General features: G+C 44.7%; 1 protein-coding gene across 1 annotated transcript in view; it reads right to left on the bottom strand.

Annotated features, from left to right (window-relative positions):
- B4GALNT3 (beta-1,4-N-acetyl-galactosaminyltransferase 3) overlaps nucleotides 1-9,295 on the bottom strand; it is a 70,909-nt gene extending 61,614 nt beyond the window's left edge. Inside the window, exon 1 of the mRNA XM_069860668.1 lies at nucleotides 9,163-9,295. Coding sequence (XP_069716769.1) covers nucleotides 9,163-9,292 — 130 coding nt within the window. The 5' untranslated portion in view covers nucleotides 9,293-9,295. The remainder of the gene's footprint in view (nucleotides 1-9,162) is intronic.
- Nucleotides 9,296-16,973: the final 7,678 nt, after the last annotated feature.

The raw sequence follows: 16,973 nt of genomic DNA, 5'->3' as shown, positions 1-16,973 counted from the left end.
AGAGTACAGTTTATGGGTCACAACTGCTGTTCACAAAATTTCCTCTGAAATAGGCACACATTCATGGTTTCAGGGCATAGCAATTGCAAAATGCTGCTTCTTATATTTACTCATTATGTTAGGCAGGTCACTTACTTTCAAGGTACACCTCTGGAAATTATATTTCGGCCAAGTTTGATAGGAAAACTTGGTTTTGGCAAACTGTTGCTTTATTTTGCATTTTTGACTGAAAATAAATAAACCCCTCCCAACTGACCTGCTTAAAACAAAACATGGACTGTGGCAGCTAATGCTCAGTGAGCTGCCACAGCAGGTAATTGAGGCTATAACTACAGAGTGATCTGGACAGGATATTCTCAGCCCATTATACTTATTATTCTGCAGTTTAGAAAGGGTTAATAGCACCCAGACATGACTACTGCAATTTTACAGAAAATAACATTACAAAATACAAATAAAACTAATTTAGGAAGTGAAGCATTTACCAGAAGGGCTGGAGATAGTTTAACTAGGCTGAAATGAACAGCAGCGCTGAGGAAGCTGTTGGAGTTGCCAACACCAAATATGCGGGCCAAGTCAAACAGCCCACGCTAATGACATGGAAATAAGTGGCCTCTTGAAGGAAGGCAGAAACATATTTATTTTGAATGGCAGGAAAAAATACACATATCATTAATGTACATTATTCCCGCTTCGAGAGAGCTCTACTAGGCAGTTCTGCAGCCTAACAGGCAATGATGCAGATCAAATATTTTTACTGGTGAACGGGATATAACCGTATTTGACAATGAACTACTGTTTAGTTTGTGTGAATTGACACAATTTCAGTGAAACACCACCTTCCATATAAGCCTGCCAGCTCCTAATATTCACAGTCCAGAGGGCTACCAGAAAAAAGGTAAAACATGCCTGTTACGGAAAGCCCCAGAGTCAACTCCCTGATCTGTATTTATGGGTTTTACATTACAGAGTAGTGTTGGCTGTCAATTGCTTATATTTGGCTCAACTGGAAAAAAATTTGAGAACGTTTAGACTGAAATTAACAACAAGGTCATTGAGATGGAAACCAGGAAGGAAGAAAACCTTGTATATTTGTTGGAGAATAGTGACAGAGAAAAGCAAGAATAGCACAAGGGGCACAAGAGGCTATACTTTTGCCACATACGGTTATCGGGTAGACCTACAAGGTAAAGTAATAGGTGACAGCTTTTCCTACTTCTAAAAAAAAAGGGGGGATAAGAAGCCACAGTGACCTTTTTTCCACTCAAACTATCTCAAATGTGAAATAGCCACAGGACTCATTAAGAACTAAGCCTTGTGAAATAATAAAAATGAGAATTAGTGACCTTTTGAGAGGGGTCCTCACAGGTCCATCCAACAATCTTCAGATTGTCTGAAATGATCCAATATTTCAAATACTAATTGAATCACATTATTGCGTAGTTGATTTAAATTCTTTATTAGGCCAACGTGAATTATTGTTCGGAGTTGTTTTGGAGAAGGCTGATTGACTTAGCAGCAACACTGCCTTAGACTATCCAAGCATCTCAGAGTGTAGAGGACTTTCTCCAGGTGAGGAATATCAAAGCCTTTGTACTTTGGAATGGGAAAATCTTCTAAGGAACACAGAAGTTCAGAGGAGCTCTGGTCAAGATCCCAATGCATTTTGGCTTGGCTGATTACACACACAGACCATGAATTTCTAACATCATGAAAAGTATAAGTATCTAAGACCAGGTTCACATCCGTTTCCACACAGAACTTTACTTGGATCTTTTTAAATCTCATACCACATCTAAATAAGACAGCTTATTTCCTTTTCTGGAAATCCCTTCTTGGCTATTACTGCAAGCCTCAAAAAAGCAACAGAATTGGGAAGTGAGTGGAAAAGGGAACATCAATGCACAGCACAAAACAAATAGGAAAAGGAAATTGAAAGTACAACAAAGTATATAACCCCATCAGTTCCTGAAACTGCTGTTGTAAGTGCTGGAGAAAGCTCATCATCACTCTGCTCCCCACTGCCACGACCTACAAGGCAACCTCTGTCTTCAGGAAAACATATTGCCTTTTACTATATTGTAGACATCAGTAATTTCAAACTGCAAGATGAAAGATGATGTCCATGATCTTTCCCAGTGCCACTCTTCTTTCACATCTGCCTGACACTGCAGGTGAAAGAAGGCAGAGCCTTCTCATTACTATACCACATGCAGAAACGCATCTGCAGAAGACAACAGCATTCCTCTGCCAGCCTCACAGTGCAGAGGAGATGCACAGGAGGGCACTGCTCCATGAGATCTGAGTCATCCTAATCCAGTTTGACTCAAAACAGGAAGGTGTGGTGCAGGAACACACGCTGTGTTGGCACACCATTACACAAATCTGTCACAGGCAACATGTTCATAAATGGATGGTGCAAGAGTTTATTATAATGATAGTATGCAATCTTTGTAAATGATTTGGGAATCTTCTGGGGCCAAGCTCCAAGAAATCAAATACTCGCAACTCTCACTCAGTGTACAGAGACCCAGGCATTTGGTGCTTGTCCACAAAAAAGTTATTTAAGAGTCAAATCCTTATCTGACTTCAAGCCAAGAGGTGAAAAAAGCCAGGTTCACAAATTACCTGCAGTACCTGCTCCTGCCCCAGCAGCAGTGAAAAGATACACTGGCCCAGGACAAGTCTGGTGTAGCTAGTGTAGGTCCAGGCATCCCCCTGGCTACTGTGTCAATGAACCTCACACCCAAGCTAGCGTACCACCAAGTCACCGATAGTGGTCTGCGCTGTCAGTATAGGCCTGGGGATTTTGACTCACTTTACATATGCCAGTGCAGAGCAAGATGTGACCAGTACATCTGATCATTCCTCCACAGAGACGGAACTGACTACCTGGAAGTGAAAAGTCTGTCCCACCTGCAGTGCCCATCCTCCTCCGTGCAGGGATAGTGCTTTGGGAGTAATGCTGCTTGGCAAAGGTCCCTGTGAATGAAGGTCTCACCGATACCTTCAAAAGCAGGGAAAAAACATAGGCAAACTTCATGGTACAGATGTTCCCCTGCTCCCAACACTTCTCTTCTGTCATGCTGAGGTGCTTTAGAAGCGATACCTAGTTTAACTTTCCTCTGGGATAATAGTTTCCACACAGAGGAAAGAGATACTTCAGCCACCATCAGAGCACCACATGGTCCAGTCTCTCCCTGTGGGCGCTCAGTAACCTTCGGTGCAATTAGCTATGCAAAAGAGCGATACTGTGCATGTACAGGCAACTAACCTTGCGTGGGAGCAATTGCTAAAGTCAGCCTGTGTGCATGTGAATGAACCTGCATATGTAGGCGTGCTCACCCTTGTGCATAGGTGCTTAGAGCGAGTCCAGAGAAGAGCAACGAAGCTGGTGAAGGGGCTGGAGAACAGGCCTTATGAGGAGCGGCTGAGAGAGCTGGGGTTGTTTAGCCTGGAGAAGAGGAGGCTGAGGGGAGACCTCATTGCTCTCTACAACTACCTGAAAGGAGGTTGTAGAGAGGAGGGTGCTGGCCTCTTCTCCCAAGTGACAGGGGACAGGACAAGAGGGAACGGCCTCAAACTCCGCCAGGGGAGATTTAGGCTGGACATTAGGAAAAAAATTTTCACGGAAAGGGTCATTGGGCACTGGCAGAGGCTGCCCAGGGAGGTGGTTGAGTCACCTTCCCTGGAGGTGTTTAAGGCACGGGTGGACGAAGTGCTAAGGGGCATGGTTTAGTGTTTGATAGGAATGGTTGGACTCGATGATCCGGTGGGTCTCTTCCAACCTGGTTATTCTATGATTCTATGATTCTTGAGGGTGCCTGGGCAGGGAGCCTAGAGAAGGAAGTTGGTGTGTTACATTAAACCAGCAACTTCAGGTTTCTGCCAACTACTTTTCTCAAACAAACTCACGCATCTGCCCATTCACACCAACACCGGGGCCAGTTTTTAAGCAATCTGCACTGCTCTGTAGTAGCCTGGATGCCTGAAGTTCAGAGAGCTCACCATGGTAGGGGGGTTAAGAAACTGTTTTGCTGGAGAAGGAAAGGGACACAGAAGATGTTCATACTGGAGAGGTGGTAGTCTTGCCATAAGGACTTTTTTATTCACCCATCTCCACTATTTCTTATGAACCCCACATACTTCCCACTTCAGAGAGTGGTACTGCACGCTACTAAGTCAGAAAAGCAGCAGTTTAAGACACTAGAAGCAATACAGAAATCACTTGCCACAGTCCAAGACAGGAAGATAGCTCACTCCCAGTGTTATTTACATGCAAAAATAAAATATAGAGGAACAGGGATAGGTTGAAGCAGCCAACAGAGGTCAGTTAAAGAAGGATCCCCCAATTCTTTGTTCCTACAAGGTGCACGTCCCAGCAATCTATCTAAACCTGCACACCCTGCTTGTGCCTGGCTCAGTATAATGCTCACCCTTGCAATTAAGGAAATTAGTACAAGTAATTTATAGTCTCCCTAGATACCATGGTCTTTGTAGCAGAAAAAAAAGAGTCTGCACAGCAACAGCTGGGAATGACCTCACTTCCAAGTTTCTTCAGGGATCCTGATTCGTTTTTGCAATGTTGACACAAGGTTTTAAAGCAAAGGGGATCGTTGCTTGCCTGCAAGCACAGCTCACTGCCACCAGCCTTGCTCCCCTAAGAGTCAGACCTTTATTCATGGGTGGGTGAGATGGGGTACTGCTGGGCACAGAAGTGAAAAACAGAAGTAGCAGCAGGTGGTCTCCAACCCACCAGCCTTTCCGTCTTAACAGAGCACTGTAGCAGCTCTGGGAAGAGGTAGTATCTTTGGGTGGAGGTCTTCCCCAGGAAGACCCTTGTCCTTGTCCTTGTTCTCCTGTCCACCTCAGCTGTGCTGCCAAGCCAACAGCATTACAGCAGTAAAGGCAGGCAGCAGGACTCGCTCTCCAGACCTGGCTGCTCTGTGCTCCACTGGTATTTTCTCCCTCCCCAACAGCTCACTCACCCTTGAAATAAGAAACTGGGAGCAAAGTGTGCTATGTAGCATCCAGTAAAGACAGGAAAAGCATTTCTACTGGAAAGCCCGCTCCGCAGAGGTTAGTGCCTGTCAGCAGCAGAAGTAAACAGACTGCCTGCAACTCCTCGAGTTTCTTGGCATGGAGGCAGCGTCCTGCCTGTTACAACTTGTTTTGGATGACAACAGGCCACATTTTATGTGAGGAGAGTTGTGCCCATCTTTGACTCACCTCAGCCTACTTATTTTTATTCACTCAGCTGTAAACATGTTTAAGATTCCTATAAATACCTACTGGGCAGTAGACCAGCCAAATATGCTCAATTAAAAAAATGCAAGCACCACAACAACAATCGGAGCAGAAACACACTCCTGCCTATTAAAGACAACAGTCCTGCTCCCTGGGAAGAATATGTAGGAATATGCAGCCACATCACAAAAAAAGAAAATTATTTTTTTTATCCCATACTATCATCCATCCCTGTACAGCCCATCCCAAACCTCCCTGACGGCTAGAAATGGGCCCAGATCTACTTACACACATGTAAATCCCAACCCATGGGGTATACTGAGCACAAATTCTACACCTCAGGCTGGTTTCTCATACCTTCGACTTTAAATTTACACCAAAGTGAACCTCGCAGCCAGAGCCTCTCCCAGTGTATGCAGCTCCATGGAAGGCAATGGGTACCAACTATTTCAGCATCTTCTTCTAGGTCCTTTATTCTCTTTCATCCAAAATTATTTATAAGCCTAAATTTGTTGTGTACCAAAGCTGCATGGGGAGGACAAGGGAAGACAGTCATGGCCTCAGTTTTTAAGAATCATCTATGCAAACTCACACCCAGGCCATCTGACATATGCCTCCTTCAGTGCACACTGATGTGGCTGGGGAAGAGAAAAAGAGCATAAAGCTGGAGAGGATGTACCATGCCTGAAGACTTGGTCTAAGGCTCTGACCTGAGAGCTGGGGCAGCATCGGGGAATCACAGTGCCTGGCTGAGACGAAAAGGAGTATTTTCTGTGACTCCTTACAGTCTTGTAAGATCAGGGCTCACCTCTCTGGAAACAGGTAAGATACTTGGCTTTCCATACACAGGCTGTTCTGCAACGCCTTTTAGGGAGGCAAGAAGAAATTCTATGACAGACACAGGAGATGGAAACAGTGATCTCCTGTAGATCTCCTTCCAAGCCCAGCTTTCTTGCCCCAGTGGAGGGATACTTAGGCTTTTGCCTAGAAAAATAACCCAATAAACAGCCTTTGTATTTTATCATTAATAGCTAGGGAGAGGCTGTTGCATCAGAGAAGTTGAGGTGTTAGCTGTTGGTTGGTTCCAGGCGCGACTTACAGTAGGGTTCTCACTGAAGACATGCAATGGAAAACAACGCAGAAACACAAGGAGAAAAATATTAATTGTTCCAAGAGTCACTCCCTCCTACACCAGCTCCCTGGGATCTCTGGAAAGATTCACCATGTGGAGTCACAAACACAGCCACCCCAGTAGAGGAAAATATCACTTAGTTTTAATAGCCAAAAGAAAACAAATACTATTTGACTTTCACTCTAACTTCTGATTTCTCTTCAAACAAATCAGGCTTTTAGAGGTATTGGGGCAAGAGGAAGGGTGGGGAGGGTCATAAGCTTCCTCCTCTTAGCAGGTTCCAAGACTCCAATGGCCCAGCAAGCCTGCAGAGCCTCTGCTCTCTGGGCATAGCTGCTCTTCCTCTGTGAAGCTGCAGAGCCAGCTGGAGGGTTTCACCCTCCCATCCTTTCCAGCAGTGTTTAAATGACTTCCGCACCCAACGTGCAGTAGCGTCTGTGGTGGATTTGGGAGAATCTGGACTTTCATGTAATTGAACTTTAATATAATACAAATATTTTCCTCATCTTCTGTTTTACTTAGTAGTGACCATAGCCATGTCACTGTTCCCAGTTGCAGTCTAAAAAAGAATGACTTTTATAACAGAGGTGTAAAAATAACCCTGTCTAACAGCAAAGAGGAAGACTCCAATTCATAAGAAAGTTGATTGCTCGTGTGCATCTCTTCTGTCCTTGTACTCTCTGCCTGTTTCTCCCTCTGCCTCCCTTTGCATTGCTGGCAGTGAAAGGACTGTCAGCTGTAAGGCTCCAAACACCTGACTCAGCCCCTTCTCCCCTTATAACCACTATTTTAAATACCTCCCAGAGGGGTTTTCTTTATCTCTTGCTGCACCCTCCAAATTCTCTACATACCTCCAGTCTTCTCTAAGAATCTCTGGGGGGGTATTGGCATAGTGGTGTACAGTAAGATGTAACATAAAGTAGTGTTACAGCGTGAGCCATCCTCTCATGTCCCAACTAATTCCATCAGGCATAAAAAGCAGATTATAACTACAGGATTTATCCTAGCCAAAGAAATCAGATCTCTTACGCTGTTGGAACAATACATATGTGTTTTTAGCCTCAACGTCACATATAATACAGAACAAATGGACAAGCTGAAGTCCTGTAATGGACTTTGTAGGAGCAGGCATTCATGGAGATACTTGCACAGTCACAGTCTAAAGCTCTGAGACTGAAACACCGCCTGGTTGATGGGAGGAAGAATCAAGGAATTCATAATGTGCAATGAAGGGATCAAAATGCTGAGAAGTACTGATAGTTAAATGCTCGCACATATCTGAAAAACTACTATCAAACTAGATTGGCACCAAGCGCTGATGCTATTTCACAAACAGCAGCAACACTACCATAGGATTTTACACTGGGCCATTGAAAACTTTCTTGTAACTGTAGAAAAGCAGAGAAACATAAAACCCCAGGTGACACCAACAGAAATAACTGTTTTGCTCTGCTTCGGAACAAAAGCAGCCGACTGCACTTAGTGCCAGCCCTGCCACACTCCTAAAAGTCTGCACAAAATGAACCCGTTCCGAGGCGAGCAGTGTGCATCTCCAGGGCAGGTGTTCCCTCTTCCTTTGCATACCCTTCTTCTCTCATCAAAGCAATATTCAAAGCATCTTTGCTGCCTTGCAGGTAAGCACCGAGGCACCCAGAAAAAGAGACACCTCAAAGCCGTGACTCCGGGCTCTGCAATTCCAGCAGGATCCCGTTTTGACAGGTCTCCTGACAGAGGAGAGAGTGACAGAGCACAGGCCAAAGACAGAAAAGTGAAAATCCCCAAGACGCCTCTCCTTCCAGGGGTACAAACCCCACCTCCATCCCGAGGGGTTCCCGGGAAGGACCCCCGCTCGCTAACAGCGGTGCTGGGGCTCTGCCCCCAGCTCTTCCCTGGCCAGCCTCAAAACATGGGAACCACACTGGGCTCTGAGCGGGACAGAGCACCCGGGGAGGCATGGGATGGGATGGGATGGGATGGGATGGGATGGGATGGGATGGAAAGAGACAGGACGGGATGGGGCAGAATGGGGCAGAATGGGATGGGATGGGGCAGAATGGGACGGGATGGGATGGGGCAGAATGGGACGGGATGGGGCAGAATCGGACGGGATGGAATGGGGCAGAATGGGATGGAATGGAATGGGGCAGAATGGGACGGGATGGGGCAGAATGGGATGGGACGGGATGGGATGGGGCAGAATGGGATGGAATGGGGCAGGATGGGATGGGGCAGAATGGGATGGAATGGGGCAGAATGGGATGGGATGGGATGGGATGGGATGGGGCAGAATGGGATGGAATGGGGCAGGATGGGATGGGATGGGGCAGAATGGGATGGAATGGGGCAGAATGGGATGGGATGGGATAGGGTGGGATGGGATAGGGTGGGATGGGGCAGAATGGGATGGAGCAGAATGGGATGGAGCAGAATGGGATGGAATGGGGCAGAATGGGACGAGCTGGAATAGGAAGGGACGGGACGGGATGGGACAAAACAAGATGGAATGGAATGGAATGGAATGGAATGGGATAGGATAGGATAGGATAGAATGGGACGGGATGGGATGGGATGGGATAGAACAAGACGGGACAGGACAGGACGGGATGGAACGGGATGAACGGGACGGGACAGAACGAGACGGGAGGGGTCGGAACGGGATAGAACAAAACGGTACGGGATGGGACGGGACAGAGCAAGACAGGAGGGGATGGTGCGGTACGGAATGGGATAGAACAAGACGGGACGGGACGGGCCACCCGCCGCCCCCCTCCCGCGCCGCTCACCTGGCCCCGGGGTGTCCCCGCCGCCGGGCACGGCCAGCAGCTGCAGGTAGGCGGCCCCCAGCCCCAGGGCGAGCGCGGCCAGCGCCAGCAGCAGCCGCCGCAGCCGGCGGCGCCGCAGCCGGCCCCGCATGGCGCCCCGGCCCCAGCGCCGCGGGGCGGGACCAGGTGCGGGCGGGAGGCGGCGGCCCCGCTCGGCCCCGCACCTGCCCCGCCCCCGCCCCGCGCGGCGCCGGCAACAAGTGGAGCCCCGGCGGGCGGGAGGAGCGGGGAGGGCGCCGGGGCCGCTTTCCGAAGCCGGGGCGGGGGGGGCTGTTCAGCCCCGAGGAGAGAAGGCTCCGGGGAGACCTTAGAGCAGCCTTAAAGGGAAAGCCGGGGAGGGGCTCTGTGGCGGGGACAGGGCGGGGGGTAACGGTTTCAAGCTGGAAGAGGGGGGATTTAGATTAGATCTTGGTGTGATTAACGGGCTATTCAGCGGTTTGGCTTGAATAAAGGAACGGGGCTGGGGGAGGTCAAGGTGGGGTTTGGGAAGAAATTTTTCCCCATGAGGGTGGTGAGGCGCTGGCACAGGTTGCCCAGAGAAGCTGTGGAAACCCCATCCCTGGAGGTGTTCGAGGCCAGGCTGGACGAGGCTTTGAGCGACCTGATCTATTAGTACCTGCCCATGGCAGGGGGTTGGATCTACATAAGCTTTAAGGTTCCTTCCAACCCAAACCATTCTATGGTTCAACGATTCGATGTCCCATGGCAGAGGACTGGAACTGGATGGTCTTCTAGGTCCCTTCCAGCCCAAACTGTTCTATCATAGAATCATAGAATAACCAGGTTGGAAGAGACCCACCGGATCATCGAGTCAGGATGTTGGGGGCCCACGTGGAAACCAGGACCTTCCTCAGGTGTCCAGTGTTTCGTTTCACATCCCAAGCACGCTTTTGAAGTAACGGACCAGCTGCCTTCCCATGCCCTTGGTTTGGTTCACATCGCCAAGCCGTCTCAGAGGATGCAAACGGGATCCCTCCCAAGTGAAACTGAACAGGAAGACGCTCTCTAGGATGCCGGTAACACAGCCATCTGGGTACCTAGTCTAGAATAACCTCTTCCAAACATGGATAGCACAGGTGTTGGATCACTAGCACCAACCCTTTCCTTCATGGCTCTGCTGCTGCAGACCTGCTCCTACAGGGATGCAACCCCTGTGCTACCTGCAACCATGAGGAGAAACCTCAGGCTCAAGTTAATTTTTAAAATGTGTGCAACCATAGATCTTTTTTTGAGGTTCCAGCTTCCAGCATTCTGAAATGGGAGGCTGCACAAAAGGACACTCACCATTGTTTAGCCTTAGAAAGTGTGCCAAAATGCCTTTTAAAGGGCATGGAAGAGCAGTGAGATTCCCAGCAGGGACAGGCTGACATTGGCAGAGTGCCAGCACCCCAGGTACTCCACTGCTTGGAGGCAGAAGTGGTGCCTGTAGTCCTTGGCATTGAGTGCTGAACAGAGTGTTCTCAGTGTCCAGGCAGCACCTGGACTATAGCACTGCTATTACCTGTCACACCACAGAAACAATAAGTTTCTTTCCCCACACCCCTGTCTCACTCACAGCTTTCAGAGCCCTCCTGCAGCGCATTGGAGAGATTTCTCTCCTTTCTGGGAAGTGCATTGAGAGAAGTTTATATCTCATTGTGAAAGTGGAAAGACAGGGTGTTTCTCAACACAGAAAAAAAACCCTTCAGTGGGGGAGGGTGGTGAGTGGCCCTGCCCTTGAGCTCCACTGTGTCTGCAGGGACAAGGTCCATTCAGCACCCTTGGAGATGCAACACTTGCATTCCTCCTTCCTACCTTGTTAGAGCCTTCGACAACCATCCAAGCTTGAATCACAGTGCTACTTCTGTCAGTGCAAACAGAAAGAGCTGGCACCACCCAGCACTCACCAGTAACCCATTCGACTGAAGCCTTGAAGCTGCGCCCCAGTTTAATCAGTGTAAGGCAGAAGTCTCATGTAAAGGTATGACACTTGAAGTTTTTTTGGTGATGTATTGGTTTGGGGTTTTCCCAGCATGAGAGAAATAAACCAAGTTTTTATATTTGTCCAAAAAAAAAGTAAAAGAAAAATATGGATCTAAATAAACTTTATTTACCATTTAAAGAAGAATTTAAATAAGTGAATAATGTATCCTTAGCAGGGAAGTTATCTGCATTTCTTAAACAAACTTAAGTCTGAAATGTGACAACTGCACTTTGTTGAAAATGTGTTGCATATTCAAGTAGTAAAAAGAGTAAGCACATTTTTCCCTCTGAACATGGTACTAAAATGGAGGGGAAAGTGAAATTATAGGCCAGGAGTAGTGTTGTTGGCTTGGTAAAGAAAAAAAATCTTTTTCCCTGATTGGACTATGCTGAAATGAAGGTATGGAAGAGCTCCTGTTTCTGGAGAAAAAGCTTAAGGAAATAAATGTGGCATGTTCATGTCCATCCATAATAATTATGGTTACCATACAACAATATTAAAGAACAAAATTAATCTGGATGTGTAGTAAATATTGACTTTAGGAATTTCAATAGCCCTACACTGTACTTGAAGTAACTTACTTTGGACCACCTATTCATTGCAGAAAGCACTAATGCCCAGGATTACGATTATCACATAGAGTAATGTTTTTAAAAACACCTCATATAATGTTTTTATCCCAAGTCTACCAGCAGTCCTGTATTCCCAATTTCTCAAGCACCCCAAGTCACAAACACATGTGCCCAGACCTCCACATCTTCACTGGGTGCAGTATAGTAGTGGTGGAAACTACAGCTCGTAATCATCTCACACACTGGGGTTAACGCCATTAGGTAAAGAAACAGCAAATGAGCTGGAAGCAGGTGATGCAGGAACAGGGTCTGTGGAACATTTAGATGATTGAGAAAGGGAGTCAATGCTGCCAATTGCCCTTACAGATCATCCTTGAGCATTGGACAGATCACTGCTCACTTCAGGATACACCTCTCCTAGCCCACCCTGAATACCCACTTCAAAGAAACAAATGATTTGCCAGATGAGACAACTGGAGTACTTTTTGCTTTGTTTGGGCTTTTGTTTGTTTTCTATTTTGGCTGTTTCCTCACAATAAAAGCAGTCTTTTATATGAGTACAGCACTTCAGGACACGCATCGCCTGTTTCTCCCGGCTACCCTCTCTAGCTCTGTCTCTACGCATCCCTGCCTCTTCTTGTTATGCTTTTGCTTCTAGTTACCTAACAACTGTTTCTCTGTTCTGTAAATTACTTTTAGCTTTATGCCAACATCCTTTCTCTGTAGGCTCCCCAAAGGTTCAATTATCTGCCACTTACTCCTTCCCTTATTTCTTCTTGTGTAGTTTTCTTTTTAAAACTAATTACCAGCTCCACACCAAAGATACCCAGCTGCCCCTAGCTTTCATCACCCTGGTGGCTCCACAACCCTCTTCTGACCTCAGCCATGCTCAATCACAAACAATGACTTCATCTCAACGTTTATAATTGAAATGGCTCAAAGGCAGAAGTTTCTAAGAGGAAAAGGCAGTCTCTGAAAATACAGTTCCCCATTATTTCCCTTTTTGGCTTCTCAGGAACAGACTGGGCCCCAAAAGGCCTTACTGGTGGAGCTATCCCAGTAAAACACCTGCTGATGCTACAGTTTATCATCCCAGTAAGGGAATATACGTGGTGCCACAATTAAACGCTTGGCAAAAAGGACCTTCTTGCTCAGTTAAGTTGCGCTGATAGGGTGGGTTTTGATAAGAGAGTTATACTAATCAGCAGTGTGATTGTTACCAATACAGTTACATTGCCAACATTGTGTATGAACTGGCCTGAGCCTGGGTTTGAAGACTTCCTCTCACTTTCACGGTTCACATGGCTATGCTCCTTAAGTTCAGACTTTGACAACACTACTGCTCTGTTACAACTTACCTGGCAGGGCGGAAAGCCTCATGCTTCATGCCTCTTCACCGCGTATTTTTTCATAGGCCTCAAGCCCTAGCAGTTCAGATAAAATTACACAGAAATGGTCTGTCCTTTCTTGTCAGCTGTGAAGAGGATATTTTTACATGGACTTCACCTTGCACCTCCTTATTGCAGGTCCTGCACCATGAATTGGCCTGAACAGCTTTCTGCACCTAAGAATAATCTCTGAATATCAAGAGCACATGTTTGCAATGCCAGAAAAAAAAAGCTTATATATATTTTTAAGCCAAGAACTTTCAAGAGACTTTTCATGGTTTAGAGATTTACCATAATGAAAGATCCATATCTTTGATAATTTTGGAAGTCCTTATTTTCAAAATCTGCCTAAAGTCTTGCCTAAATTTCTTCCTTCCTCTATCTCAAAAGTACCAGTAGCTGTTTTATATTTTAAGTGACTGTGCTCATCTTATGTTTTAAGACATTCCACAGATGTGCCAGAATCATTTTGTAGGGGACAGTACAGAACAAATCTGAGCAGCTCTCCCTGTGACAAAACCAAGCAGACTTCGGTACATCCAAGCTGGCAATAAAGAGGAAAAAAAACCTGTCTTACTGGGCAATACTGAGATAAATGTTTACAGTAAAAAGAAAAGCAATTTGATCCCTCAGTCAATACAGGAGAATCCAGCATGCACATCTATTTATCAGAATAAATCCAGAGCTTTTAATTCAAATCAAATCCTTTTCGACAATGAAACTCTTCATGTCTGCATAGTTAATCATTGTCTTGCTTTAACATTGAAACACTTCTGTGTTGAAAGACTCTGTGGTATTTCTGAATATAAACAAATAATCCCTATCCACACATTTGTAACCTGTCCACAAACCAACAACATTGCAATTCATAAAACTTGCGGTTTAGTCAGTATAAGTGAATCTTCAACCCTATTGAGGGCTCTGTAACAAGCTGCATTTTTGGAGCCTAGCTGAAGGGCAGTCACTGTTACTTGTACTCACAGATGCCCTTTCTCCAAACAGTTAATTTGGGAAATATCAGAATTCTACCTGCCTCTTCTCAAATGTTTCAGTCATGGCAGAAACGTTTCCTGCTGGTGGGTTAATTTCCAGTTACCACTGATGGCCTGTTTCAATCTGAAAGTCCTAAACTGTTGATGCAGAATTGAAACAAACTTTGTTCTTTGTGCCTAAACCCTATGGATACAGCAGCCAAAAGGAACCATTGCAGCTTTCACCCCTTACACCTTCTATACCGTATTCAAGCATGTTTTGGTACATAATACCAATCCATACACTAGAAATATGTATACTTCTACAGCTAGACTTGTACATTTAAGAATAACTGTTTAGGAAATATTTCACAATCTAAAGCAACTTTGGAATATAAAAGCAATGTTGTGGGAAAATTATAAGTTAAAAAAAAATCTTTAAATGCCCCTTATATACATACTATAGAACTGTGAGTGGGGACAAATAAGACACCTTTATTAGGATTTTGACTGAGCAGGCACAAATGCAGCAGAAATAAAGACATTTATGAGCTATAATTAAGCATCTGAACGACACAGCTTTTCACAAACATAAAAAAATCTTACCAGAAACGAAGCACACAAGGTATGAACTAGTCTAAAAATGTATCTGATTATCAAAGAATTACTTTCAGGCCTGCATAACAGACATTACAATTCCAGAACATGAAGCTGCCAACAGAGTCCATCCATACTGGCAAAATGTGTGTGTTTTTAAATTGATACCACTACTTACATAAGCCATTTATATACAGCCATTACATACAAGTATATACTATAATATTATTTAGATTTATTCTGACAGCTGAGAGAACAGTAGCTACTGTTTATCTGCATTTCTAAGCACAGTACAGCCTCAATTTATTTGGGAATTACTGCAAGTTGTGGTACAGGAAGATCATGAGGGACTTTTTTTACCTTCTGTAACCTTGCTGTGTAGGGTGAGCTGACAGCATACATTCCTATAATTAAGGCAACTGCACGAGTATTGAAAAACCTCCTACAAATACTGCATATAAATAAATCATAGATTTAAAGCCAGAAGGTACCATGAAATGATTTCCTGTTAGTTCACATCATTATATTTCATTAAGTTCTAATCTGTCAAACCCAGTAACTTATTAAACAAAGCTACCTTCTCCAGAGGTGCAATAATTTTTTCATTTGAAGACAGAGATGGAGAATTTATCTCCACATATAGTTTTTTGTTGAGGGGAAAAAGAGCCATCTTCCTGTTAAAAATGTGTGACTTCATTAACTTCAGGTTCAGGCTACTGGTTATTGCTCAGCCTTTCTTCCGCTGGGATGAAGAAGCCTTTAGTAGTTTTTCATCTCCAAGATACATGTATATTAATCAGTCTTCTTAATGTAATACGTTACGAGCTCTTGCACAACCTTTTCTCTTTTGCTGAATAATCTGTGGGTTTGTGCCTCACCCAGTATTTCAACATCTTTTCCAAAATCTATGCACTCCTCCCTTACCTAAATAAAGCTACACAACAATAATAAGTTTTCCCCTGCTACTCATTTTTCTCCTATTTATGCAAGAAACATTCTAGCATCTTGGCTCACAGTAAGAATATTTCTTCAGTTCTAACCTTTAATCACCTGTATGATAGTCCCTGTGTATTCCAAGAAACAGCCATTCTGTAGATCTTTCAAATTCCCTGCTCCTAGAGACATAACCTGGCATCTGGCTCTATTGAAATAATGTAAGTCACATTACTAACTCAAAATAGCAAAATAAGCTTATCACTCTCTAGATTAAATGCTATTTTTTGTCTTCTACCCCAAAAACAAGAAAGAAAACTGACTAATATGGGTCTTAAACTTTTTCAAGAAATTCTCAGGGCAGTAACGAATTATTGGCATTTCAATCTTAAATGGTAGTTAGTGGTAGAAAGCACAAGGCTTTTTAAAGCCACTCTTGAATTGAAGGTCCACTTTTTCTTTTTTTTGGCAACATAAAGCAATATTTGACATAATCACATGATGTCACACAGAGAGAGTATGTACAAAACTTGGCATTTCCTGCCCTTGGACAGGTATTCAAGCTTCCAAATAAAATGGATTTACAGATCAGCGCTAATTGCGTCCTGACCCCCCCGAATAGGAAGGGTTCATAGCCTAGAGACAAATTAAGTTCAAGCTGCACTTTGATTTTGACATACTAGCAAGTATATTAGGAATGTTGCCATTTTATTCTGTTCAAGTTAAGAGGAATAGTGGTAAGGAAGACAGGAAATTGAAGGTTTACATCCTTCTTCCCCCAGTATTTCCTCCCAATCTTATAAAGCTGAATGTCAAAGCCTACAGCCTTTATCCAGACACTTTATGGCTTTCAAGTAAGGGAAACTTAATTTCTTCAGCAATTCCTTAGCTTGGAATAGCTGAAAATAAACAGAAACCCATTTATTCCTACACATTCAAGAGACCATTTTTGTTAGCTTCTCATCAGCCGAATATAAGTAGATGGATCCTTCTGAATAAGTGGCTAATATTCATTACGAAGCAATTTTCAGAAGCAACCTTCCAGGACCTGTGATAACTTATCTTCAAACCAGTAGCAGATTATTTCATGTACATGCTCCCTTTAATTAGCCAGACTCATCTGAGAAAGCACTAGTCAGCTAAGAAAGAGCGCGACTAGGTAATGGAGAGCATTATTTAATAACCTTCTGCAATTTGCCACATAGCATCCACACCCAAATTGCTCATGAATCAGCCTCTGAAGCAGTTTAGCATTTTCAGCTGAAGTAATTAGTGCAACATGCTTTAAAACTGCCTCTTACAAGTTGCAGTAGCAGTTGAGCATCTTGTTACGGACCAAGCGACCCAC

The sequence above is a fragment of the Phaenicophaeus curvirostris genome, chromosome 1 (assembly GCF_032191515.1).
Source record: "Phaenicophaeus curvirostris isolate KB17595 chromosome 1, BPBGC_Pcur_1.0, whole genome shotgun sequence".
NCBI classification, from domain to species: domain Eukaryota; kingdom Metazoa; phylum Chordata; class Aves; order Cuculiformes; family Cuculidae; genus Phaenicophaeus; species Phaenicophaeus curvirostris.
Note: the sequence above shows the minus strand (reverse complement) of the source record. Positions and strands in the feature narration are given on the sequence as shown.